This window comes from Podarcis raffonei, chromosome 6 (genome assembly GCF_027172205.1).
Source record: "Podarcis raffonei isolate rPodRaf1 chromosome 6, rPodRaf1.pri, whole genome shotgun sequence".
NCBI lineage: Eukaryota > Metazoa > Chordata > Lepidosauria > Squamata > Lacertidae > Podarcis > Podarcis raffonei.
Genome location: NC_070607.1, coordinates 76,217,164 through 76,229,520, shown reverse-complemented (window position 1 = coordinate 76,229,520; position 12,357 = coordinate 76,217,164). Strand labels below are relative to the sequence as shown.

General features: G+C 45.9%; 1 protein-coding gene across 1 annotated transcript in view; it reads right to left on the bottom strand.

The window, feature by feature from the left end:
• The window catches only part of PLCG1 (phospholipase C gamma 1), a 96,453-nt gene that overhangs the window by 58,392 nt on the left and 25,704 nt on the right, over window positions 1–12,357 (bottom strand). The window contains exon 2 of the mRNA XM_053394067.1: window positions 1,006–1,158. Within this exon, the coding sequence (XP_053250042.1) occupies window positions 1,006–1,158 (153 nt within the window). The remainder of the gene's footprint in view (window positions 1–1,005; window positions 1,159–12,357) is intronic.

Sequence of the window (12,357 nt, the reverse complement as noted above, 5' to 3'; positions counted from 1 at the left end):
AGTTTGGATTTGATATCCCGCTTTATCACTACCCGAAGGAGTCTCAAAGCGGCTAACATTCTCCTTTCCCTTCCTCCCCCACAACAAACACTCTGTGAGGTGAGTGGGGCTGAGAGACTTCAGAGAAGTGTGACTGGCCCAAGGTCACCCAGCAGCTGCATGTGAAGGAGCCGAGACGCGAACCCAGTTCCCCAGATTACGAGTCTATCGCTCCTAACCACTACACCACAAGGTCTGGGCAGTGAGGTGAAGGGGTTTTTCTAAATTGGGAGAAAGTTTGTCGTGGAGACATCCTTCATATCATACACTCTTAAATTATATCCCTATAGTACAGAGGGGACATACTGGCTGCAGCTGATGGGATAACATGAGAAAGGCTGGAGATTCCCTATCCCCAATTTAAATATGTTAAACCAGATGATTAAGACATTTGAATTTTCTCAAAGCCCCAGTACATTTTTTAAACATTTTAGAAGTAGCAGATAATGATGATGATGATGATGAAATAACATTAAACAAAAACAAAACATCTCACAAATCAATGGTCGATCTTGCAAGCTCACATAGGCTCCCCAAAATGAGTATTGTAACTTAAGTAAACCAAACTTTATCCATTTTGATACTTGCTATGCATTAAACAGCATGAGCCTCACTCTCCAATAAGTATAACAGTTAATGGACACAAAGCGACAACAGGGCTGGCCACAGAGTAGATTCACAAGATAAGATGTGAACAAGCATCCATTTGCTCAGAAGCCTCGTGCTCCCTGTAATAGCTATCTATAATGGCAGCTGCTACCAGCACCCAAGAACCTTCTTCCATCCTCTCGGTATCAGCACCACCCCTTGCTCCCTTCTCTTCTGCTAGAAGCCAGGCTCTCCTGAAGGAAGAGTGGGTTGTGGGAGTGGTGCTTAGAAGGCTGTGGGAGGAACAGGACAATCGTCGTGTATCATCTGAACCTATATTTATCCACTAAAAATAGGAAAGTGGAAAAGAGATCCCACCTTGCAGGCTGAGTGTTTTCAGTCTGAATTCCATGCCATAAAGGATGACAAAACAGTGAGACGGATCTGGCCGGAAAGAGGGATCCTCCTGATACCGGTCAAAGTCTCGAGAGTTTCTTCCCAGACGAATCTCTTGGATTTCACGAATATCAACTGTAAGAAAATAAAAAAAGGGAAAGGGATAAATTATAATGAGGCAAGATTAAGGTGCCTGTGATGTAGGTTCCAGTATCATGTACTGTGTTAGCTAATATGCAATCTCTCAATATGGCTTGATCCTGGATTGCAATGCTAGTTTAGACCTCTGTCATTAAAAACATAAGAACAGCCCAGCTGTATCACGCCAACAGTCTACCTCAGTGGTTGTCAACCAGTGTGCCGTGGCACCCTGGGGTGCCTTGAATGGTCAGGGGTGCCCCAAGCTACACTGACGTCTGTCCCTCTTTCCTTCCTTCCTTCCTCTGATGCCCTCTCACGTCTCTGCCTCCCAAAGGCTTGCACAGCTGTTTATTGCAGCAGTCCTGGCTATAAGCTCCGCAGGCGAATGGTGCCTCTGGGACGTACCTCTCTTTGGAGTGCAGAGGGAACAGGGATGGCAACCAGGGCTGTCTTAAGCATATGCGGCACTGGGGTGCACAGATCCACCCGGCACCCCCCCCCCCGGTTGCCCAAAATTGTCGACCTTTTTTTTAGTAGAGCGCAACAAACCAGTCCGAGACGTGCACACAGCAGAGCTGGCTGCCTGCCTGCCTCAGTGGCAACAGAAGAGCATAAAGTGGCGGTGGCGGCAGAGTAAGGCCGGGACTGGGGGCCCGGGGGGGGTAGCCAGTGAGCAAGCAGAGCCCACAACAGTCAAGCCCGAGGAGGCGGCGGCAACTGAGCAAAGCCAGGTGCCTCATGTAAGCAGCGTACATGCACTGGGCGGCCCACGTGCTCTTGACGGCCCACCAGTCCTAGGCATGCAGGAGGCCGGAGCCGGCCGGCTGCCTCAGCACCCGCAGCAAAAAAGCCTGCGGCGCTCCGAAGGGCTCTGCTCCACTCGGCAGTGGCTGTCAGCTGGCCTGGCTCTCTTCAATCCCCAGACTCCAAATCTCTGCCCTGGACTCTCGGCCTGGTGCCCCTGAGAGCCCGGCGCCCGGGTGCCCCGCTCCCCTAGAGCCTATGGGTAAGACGGCCCTGACGGCAACAACTACTGCCTAGAGGACTCCCAAGGGACTCTAAAAGGTTGAAAACCTTTGGTCTATCTAGTCCAGCATCCTCTTCTCATACTGCCTACAGGAAGCCCACAAGCAGCACTCTCCCCAGTTTTGATTCCCAGCAACTGGTACTCAGAGGCATACCGCCTCTAACAGTAGAAGAAAAACAAAGCCATTATGGCTAATAACCATTGATATCCTCCCCGAATTTGTCTAATCCCTTTTTTAAACTATGCAGGTTTTTGGCCATCACTACATTATGTGTGGCAGTGGTTGGTGGGGCAAATGATGGCAGGGTGGCACACCCAGCTTCTCAACAATGAGTGCCACTGCCACTTACTGATGGGGCAAGGCACTTAGCATGATGGGGGCACAATGGCAGAGTCCATCTGATGATGATCCAACCACTATGCCCACACCACAGTGAGTTCCTGGCATCACCTGTTTCTCCATCTGCAATAATAAAGTCACAGTCACATAAGAGAAAGGAGGCACTGTAGCCAAAACAGTAGCAAACCAAGACAACCTATAGTATGGATAGGGTGGCTAGTTGCAAAGGAGGACGGGGTGTAAGAGAGAGAATTTCAGCAGGTGTAGCTTGCATGCCCAAAGCATACGTGCCAAAATCCACTTATTAAAGCAACAATCATCCTGCCCCTTTTGCTCAAGGTGCAGGCACAGACTAACATCTGCTTGTATATCTTCAAAAGCCTTCTCCGGCTTAAAGGGGTAGCTTTTTTATTATTTCATGGAATAAATTCACGGAATTTATTAAAGCAAAACATCTTGCCAGTTTCACACTGGTCACTTCAAGCCCTGTCTGCATTCTAAGTAATTCTAGATTGCTCTGTGGGTCCACCTGGGACCACTAGAGGCCACTGTGACGCATCACAACCTGGTAGCAAATACAGTGGTACCTCAGGTTAAGTACTTAATTCATTCCGGAGGTCCGTTCTTAACCTGAAGAACCACTTTAGCTAATGGGGCCTCCTGCTGCTGCCGCGCCGCCGGAGCCTGATTTCTGTTCTCATCCTGAAGCAAAGTTCTTAACCTGAAGCACTATTTCTGGGTTAGCGGAGTGTGTAACCTGAAGCGCATGTAACCTGAACCATATGTAACCCGAGGTACCACTGTAATGTCTTTGCACAAAGGGAAAATGCAGTCAAGCAGACACTTCTTAGAGCAGGGGTTGGCAAGGTTTAACCTCGCCTGGGCCGGTTCACTCCAGCAGAGATCCTTCCATGGCCTGGATTGTGCGTGCGCACCCACGATTTCCAACATCTGTGTCGACGCAATTTTTGGCCCCTGCGCAGACACAATTTCCAGCACCGCGGAAGCGTGTCCCCATGCTGTGCTGCGCCAGTTTAGCGCAGCACGCAGGGACTTGCCAAGCAGGCAGCTCAGTTCAGGGGCGGCTCGTGGGCCGGTTAAATGACCCCCGTGGGCTGCTTGTGGTTGCCGACCCCTTTCTTAGAGGCTCCGAAGGAGCAAATGTGCATGGATGTTTTTCTTTGGACTGCAAAAGCGAGCTGCTTGCCAGTGGCAGGTGAAGCCATATGCAAAAGTGGCTGGGGTGATGGATGTGGCTCTTACCTTTGTACAAGAGGCTACAGAAGCCACCCAGAAGTCAGCTGTTTCTACATTCCCACCCGCCATGCACATCTCTCCATTCTCCACAAAGGTAAGCAAGAGGCATGATCACTGTTCAAGGCACATTCCAGACAGGCAAATGCAATTGAGCAGTAAAGGGCGTGGCCAGGAGCAGTGGTGGCTGGGGGGGAGGGGCTGATAGGGAGGGAGACAGGGAGATGGGCACTAGGTGGAGCCAGAGCCAAGGTATATGCAGTGACACCTAATTCGTGTTTTGTCCCCATTTGAGACGACAGAGGAAGAAGCTGGCAAATACTGCCCGCCCACCCACTGGTTGTAGGTAAAACCCCAAAGGCACACTCCTCCACTGTCTCCTGAGACAGACGGATGCCAACATTGTAAGGCAAGTAACTGAAGTTAATGCACCGCTCTCCGTGTTTTGTTCCAGCCCTTGCTAAAGGGTTCCATTTGCTGCCGTTGAAAGGTATGCATTTATAACCGATTAGACCACAGGCTTGCCTAAATGCGGATCTAAGGTGGGGATCTTGTACAAACCGGGCAAAACAGTTGCACTCACCCACACATTTCTTTCTAATATTTTATTTCGCTTTGCTTTGTTATATGCTTTATGCAAAGACACAGACACACACACACACACACACACACGATCCAGTCAAACACCAGGATAAATTAAGCAGCTTTTATCGGTTGTTAAAAATCCAACAACTGTAAATTCCCTCCCCTCCTTCCTTCTTTCTCATAGGAACACTTTCTCCGCCATCTTTTCGGTCCTTGCTTCCAGGGATTTTCGCACACACAGTGTCTCAGATAGAGCTGGATGACAGAAAACTGAAACCACAAGCTGCCCTGGAGACTTCCATATAACAGGCCTCCCACTCTCTCCTGTCCCTCACAGCTGCTCTGTCCCATGGTGATCATCAGGCAGGTTTCAAAACCCATCTACTGGCCATAGAGCTGGTTGGACGCCTACTTCAGAGAGAGAAAAACCTTCCTTATTCAAGCAGCTTTTCCCACACCCCTTTCTCCTTTTCCAACCATCCTTTTCCTTAGTGCCTTCTCCTACCTAGCAACTGTCTCCTAGCATCTGTTGCTGTGACTCTCCACACACCCATTTTGTCATCCCTAGCCCTGAATCCCCAAACTCGAGAACCTTGAGGAGCAGGCAGGGCCCCCTGAGCCCAAGGATCCCCTTGAGGGGCTTTGCAGATTGGTGCTTGATGACAAAGTCCTGGAATTCTTGGAGGAACAGCTGAAGTGGTCCTTGAGAGCTTTGGTCCAGGCCAAAGAGCAACAGCAAGGTATGCGTTTAAAGGACCGGAGTTATCAGTCTTCTCATGAGTAGGGCTGGGCAATATCTGGTTTTCAATATCACAATATATCGCCAGCTAAACATTGCGATATCTCACTATATCACGATGTCTGAAATAAGGCTGGGGCTTATAATAATCTGGGGAAAATATTGGGGGGGGAATAAAAAAATCTAAATTTGATGTGTATAATTAAATGAAGATTTACTCAGTGATAGCATGCTTAACTATACCATTAAATATTTCTGGAGAATATATTACTGTTCTGTTAAGGGTTTTATATACCCATAGCAACACCTTGAACTTGGCCCTATAACAAATTGGGAACTGGTGTAGATCAGTGTTAAAAAGTCAGGTAGACCATCTAGGTGCCACTTGCCACCTGAAAACTAAGTTACAGATGGCCATTCAACCTCTGCTTAAAAACCTCCAAGGAATGAGTGTACCACCTACCAAGGGAGTCCTTTCCACTGTTGAACAGCTCCTACTGTAGAAAGTTCTTCCTGTTGTTTACTCAGAATCTCCTTTCTCATCACTTGAAGCCATTCATTTAGGTCCTTCCCCCTCCAGAGCAGAAGAAAACATGCTACCTCCATCTTCCATGTGACACCCATCAGATATTTGAAGGTGGCTACCCTATCTCCTCTCAATCTCCTCTTTTCCAGGCTAAACACACCCAGCTCCTTCAACCATTCCTCATAAGGCTGGGTTTCCAGACCCTTGATTATCTTGGTTGCCCTCCAGCTTGTTAATATCCTTCTTAAATTGTAGACATATCATGCTTAGCCTGATATCAACCTGATATTGTACTGGGTCTCTACTCTGCCTAGCAAGAGGCAAGGTGTGTGCCTTAAACCTGCATAACAGAAGCAAAAGAAAAACCATGTGGATCTTATCTTTTGCTGATCTGAATCTCCCTGCTTTGGCAGGGAAGCTTATTTTTATGCAGACTCTGTCTCTAGCAAGAGGCACGCGGCTTGCACCTTGGGATTGTGCAGGCAGAAAGCAGCTTTTACTGCAAAGTAAAACCCTTTACTCTACAACCTACCGGGCAGGCAGGGGCTTATACCTTGCAGATGGGCAGGCAGAAAACGGCTACTTACTCTGAAGTAAAGGCTTTACTTTGTAGTAAAGTGCTGCTTCCTGCCTGGCAGGTTTGAAAGGCCAGGGTGAAAAAATATGAAATTCCTGATTCTAGTCTCCCTGCCTTGCTGTGTTCTCTGGCCTTGCCTGACTTCCTTTCTTCTGCATCATGTTTGGGATCTAGACTGATTCTCTGTGCTAGTCCTTGTTTTGTTTGAACTATACTGCATCTGCAACCCTGCCTTCATTGGCTTACTTTGGTGGAGGTTTATATATTCTATAACTCGAGCTTGATTTCTTCCCAACAATTAATTTTCCTAGTCATTGTGATCTAGTACCAATGATCCTATTTACTCTATGGTTGGGCACACAGATCCAATTTTTCTATGTGTGCTTTTGGAAATGTTTGTCCCTACATACGCACTCTTAATTAGTTTCCCATCCTCACCCATGGGCAGTATCCATAGTGTGTGTTCTTGTTCCTCCCCCATAATTTGCATTCCTCATCCTCCCCGATTTCCAGAAATCGGAGGTCCATCATGGGCCTGCATGCAGGTATTTCTTTACCTGTGTGTGTGGCTATTTTATATACATCTGCACAAAACAGTGGGTTTTAAAAGGTGTGTGTCATGCCTGGGACCACGGGTAGACCACCCATCTTGAGTTTCAGAAACTTGAGGTTTCAAGTTTTGGACATGTGTGCAGATTTTTGTTTAGTTGGGCATGCAGCCAGTTTTTATTTTTTGAGATAAAAGTTTTCAGATATAGCAGACTTGCACAAAATAGGGAGTTATTTCTCACCACCCCTTTTAAAGTCCTATGTGTTGCATCCTAGTCCTGTTTCTGTTTCATGAAGTCTCACCAGCAGCCTGAGGAACACCTCACCAATGGAGGCAGGGGGTGTCATGATAGATGGCATCCTGCAAAATGTCACCACATATCTGTAAAACATCAACAACAACCCCCATACACAATGCGCTTTTGGATGTCTACCATTGGGTAACATGCAATTTCATATTGGATCTCCCCCCCCCCAACTGCATTGTATGCAAAAAAAATCCAAATTAAATGGGGGGGAGGAAGAGAGCAGGCTGCCACTTGGGTGAGGACATCATGTGAACAAACAAAAAATATGCACATATAGGATGTACAGAGGTAGCTCTGGTTACGAACTTAATCCATTCCGGAGGTCCGTTCTTAAGCTGAAACCGTTCTTAACCTTAGGTACCACTTTAGCTAATGGGGCCTCCCACTGCTGCCATGCCGCCGGCGCATGATTTCTGTTCTCATCCTGAGGTAAAGTTTTTAACTTCCGGGTACTACTTCTGGGTTAGCGGAGTCTGTAACCAGAAGTGTTTGTAACCTGAGGTGTTTGTAACCCGAGGTAGCACTGTATACTGAATCTACTTTAAACTGCTGTGTGTGCACAGCCTATGTCACATACTCATGTTTTACCTTACTAGCTTGCCACACGTGTGGTAAAATGTAATGTGCACCCACCCCATGACTGCGCTATGTTTCCTCAGACCAGACAGGGGGGAAAGCATAGGGAAGGTTTAATGGTAATGCAGAAGAAGAGGCAGAGGCAGGAAGGAGACAGGAACAGGAAGCTTATGAAACAGTGTCCTGCTTTGCTGTGGAACAAGCTAACCATCTTTCCCTTCTCACAGAGCAATTCCATTTCCCCTCAGTCTTTCCAAACTTTCAGAGATCCCCAGCCTCTCCACCACCTGGAATGAGGCCATAAGCTGGTCCTGGTTCTGCTTCATAAAGTCTCATGAAAGAGAAATCCACCTGTTTCTTATAGGCTCAAAGGGCTACATTCCCCTAGACGCATGCACATACAGTGGTGTAACTATGTAGGAAACATTTACTGTTCTGCATTTATCCAGCTGTGTTTCCAAGGCTATGTATTCTAAAATCTAGTATTAGGTATAATAAGCATGCACTTTTGCTTCTCAGGCCCACAAATGACTTGAGGGGATGAAAAAGAAAAATAATTGGGGTGTGGGGGGAAGGAATAATGGAAGGGAACAGCAGAATTCAAAGACTGATGAGGACAACAGCATCTGGTGACAACAAAGATTACTGAGGCTCACATGGGTGTAAAAAAAAAAAGATTGAGCAGAGGAGAGACCATTTATGCTGCCATCTCACTACTAACAGAGGTTCACGGGATCTTGTTTAACAAAACAAACACACAGAGAGTCAGGTCAATATCCTTCCTGGAAAATGACTGTGAAAACCCTCAGTGGAATCCATTAATGACATATGTGACTCACAGTTTTCCAGGCACAAGACATTTCCAAGCAGCACAGAGTAAAAACCCTTTTGCAGACACCCAGGTGTGATGGAACCCCTACTGTAAAAATACAAAACTGTGTTTTTTTCATCCACAGCCTATCATATAAGCATATTTCAACTGATAAGGCATTGTTTGCTCATGTTTGTTTTACTTTTAAATGTGCCTTTAGAAGTAGAAACAGCTTTGGCAAAGACAGCAGGCAGGTATGTTTACCCATGAGCTAACTCTACACTCAATCCTAAAGAAGAGATGGAGAAGTGAAGAAGTGAGATGAGGCTACCATCTTTCTGAAGCTATGCAGGTCCGGATCTGGATGGTAGACTTCCTGGGAGCCATACTTCGCTTCAGGACAAGTCATGAGAAGTGATTCATAAAGGATAATAATAATAATAATAATAATCACTTCCTTGGATTCTATAATGGAAGGAAGGCAGGATATAAATATAAGAAAATAAATACGTCAATTTTGATATATTAACTTATCCAGGGTGTTGACATATCTTTAAAGAACTTGCCATTGTGTTGAATTTAACACAAGACTTAAGTTTATTTCTGCGCCTTCCTTTTCAATAACACAATGAGTCCAACCTGTTAGGCCCAGCACCAAAAGGAATGTTTTGCTTCCCAATGCACACAAAATTATAGCAAACAAGATTTAGAACTACAAATATCAGAATGTGGAAGGAAGTGGAACTTGAAAAAAATATGAATAAAACAATGTATTGTGCTTTGATGGGTACATATTAATATACATTTGAGCTGGATTAAATCTGAAATTTGCTGTTGGGCTGGCACTCCTATGCTAGCCACATGAGGGTTACTGCCAGCTCTGAGCCCATATGTCCTTGCAGCTTTTAGTAGGTGCATGGAGCCCTTAACAAGATGGCTAGGGTGTCCAATAGACTTAACCTTACCATGACTTTTTTTTCATTCAAATACTGAGAAAAGCAAAATGAAGCCCCCTCCCCTTAAATCCACACATCCTCTAATCCCTGGAGTGAGTCAAAACTGCCATCACAAATTGCAGAGTCAGTCTGCCTGCCCTTCATGTCCTCAGCTACAGCTTTAGATGAAAAATGCAATAGGGATTTAGGAAGCTGCTGGCAAAACAGGCGCACTGAACCATTTCCTCAAGTCCTTTGGGTAAAACCAATGTGTTTTACTTCCAAAAACTCTAAAAGGAGGCTGGGCAGGCTGCAGTAAGGTTACAGAGGCCAATGATATCCAGACACTCAGCTGAACTCAAACTCTCGTGGCCCAATTCAAGCAAACCAAAGCTGCCCAGTTCCTTCTGAGAGCTTTGGTGGAATGCCAGGCACACCATAAGGGATTGATGAAGTGGCTGCACTGATCTCTAAGGAATTGGAGATGGCTGGGTGATAGAAGTAGTGCCAGAAAACTTCCAGCATATGACTCCCCTTTCTGATCCAACATTTAAACAAAGCTGAAATCCTGCCAACTGGCTGTTCAAAAGCAGGTGATGGGGTCTGAATCCAGCCCCCCTCCCCTTTGTTCCACACCACCCACTCCTCATTCCTCTGCAATATATAATACTTTTTCAACAGGCTATATGCACACAGTCTCATGGAACACATAAAACTCAACACTAAGCGTCAATATATAAAACAAGTCATTCTAGGAACCATCACTACTCCATGATTACTAATGCATTTTTGAAATTCCCATTTAATTAGAATCAGAGTCTGAGGACTGCAACTTCCAATTCCAAAAGTCTGCAAGATGGGGAATTGCCTGAGAAGCATGGACAACCATATTATTTTAAGCATTACATCTTTACATTAAATTTTAAGGCTTATACAGGGACAATGGATGCAATTGTACGTCCTTTTCTGTTTTGGAACATTAGGACATTGAAAAAGACGTATACACAAACACACACACACACACACAGCCACCAGAGTTGCTATTTTCTTCCTAGTCTTCCACATCTGTGTAGACAACTATAATGTGTTTCAGTGATAAACTAGCTCAGATAGAGAAGTTAGAAAGACAGAGAAAAATAAGACTGAGGGCAGGCAGACTGTCTCAAAGAAAAAGGTGGCATAAGAAAAAACAAAATGGAGTAGCAGTCAACTAAGTTTTACTTAGAATAGAGCCATTTAAATTAATGCACGTGACTAAGTGAGGCCCTCAGCAAAAATAGGTTCCCTACCCCTAACAAACAGCACAACATTATTGACACAGGGTATCCCCTTCTCTTGTCACCTGTCCCACCCAGTTCTTAGATTAGCCTTTTGGTATTTGAATGGCACAAGATCGGGCACAAATGTTCAGCAGAAATAGAAGCCACTTCCCTTGCACCTTGCCTCAGTAAGTGCAGAGTGCACCCCTTCGCTGCCACCCTTGTGGTTCAAGCTTCCTTCCCACCCCTTTCATTTACCAGCAGGAAAGGCACGTCTGCGTGTCAAACAAAGAAGCGAAGAATGGCTCTGCGGAAGCCACTACAGAATCAGATCAGCTACTCCCCCTCTGGTACACCAGGTGGTTTTTACCGCTCAACTCCACGTGCCTGGAAAGTTTGCTCATCCTCAAAGAAAAAAAAGCCCTCAGGACCATTAATTTTCTCAGCCAAGAACATGGGTAGGCAAACTAAGGGCCGGGGGCCAGATCCGGCCCAAACACCTTCTAAATCCGGCCCGCGGACGGTCCAGGAAGCAGCATGTTTTTACATGAGTAGAATGTGTCCTTTTATTTAAAAGGCATCTCAGGGTTATTTGTGGGGCATAGGAATTCGTTCATCCCCCCCCCAAAAAAAAATATAGTCCGGCCCCCCACAAGGTCTGAGGGGCAGTGAACCTTGCTTTCAGCCCCTTGCTGAAAAAGTTTGCTGACCCCTGGCCAAGAACAACCAGGTTCCTAAGGCTGCCAGCTCGCAACCCAGAGAATAATCTGTCACTTTCAAAATATACAGAGGTCAGGCGAGAGACCCCTTTAGGGAAAGGGTCCAAGCTCAGTGGTATAGCATCTACTTTGCACCAGGTAGGGTTAGGAGAGAATTCCATCTGAAACCGTGGAGAGGTGCTACAGTTAGTGGATAAAATACTAGGCTACATAATGGGCCAGTGGTCTGACTCAATATAAGACAGGTGTCTAGTTTCCTAAGGTATCAGCCAACCCCAGCTTCTCCCAACCATATCTTGTTCTTTCTTCCACCATCACTCCTCATTGCACGGGTGGAATAGAAGGCTGCTCCCTGGGATAGCTCAATTGGTAGAGCATGAGGCATTTAATCTCAGGGTCGTGGGTTCAAGCATCATGTCAGGCAACAGTTTCCCTCGTGGTCCCTTCCAACTCAACAATTCTATGATTCGACTATGATTCTGTTAGGAAGGTAAGAAAGGCAGTGGAAAGAACCAGGTGAGGAATCACAGCTAGTTTATTCCTCACACAAAAACAAACATCTCCAGGTTGTAAACGGTCATGAGGGCCACCTGTCATGGATGCTTTAGCCGAGATTCCTGGATGACACTTGGGGTCCCTTCCATTATTCTATTATTCTAAACAGTCAAATTTCCTGCATTAAAAGCAAAACCTCGAATAACATCCAAAATGAGATGCAACTGCCTTTCTCAGCACAATACCCACATTTATGCCTTCTAGGTGAAGGTTCAAGCAGCCCCAACATGGAAGAAACAGCTCAGCTTCCTGATGTATCCATAGAATGACAACACGATAAGTGCTAGAGAACAGCAACATATAAAATTATCAGTTTTACTAGCCTGGGGTTATCGGGACATGTATTCCTTCTGCATATTACAGTGGCACAGGTAACACACCCATAAGGGTTGTAATCCAGTTAAAGAACCCTTGCAGCCAAGACACACAAATT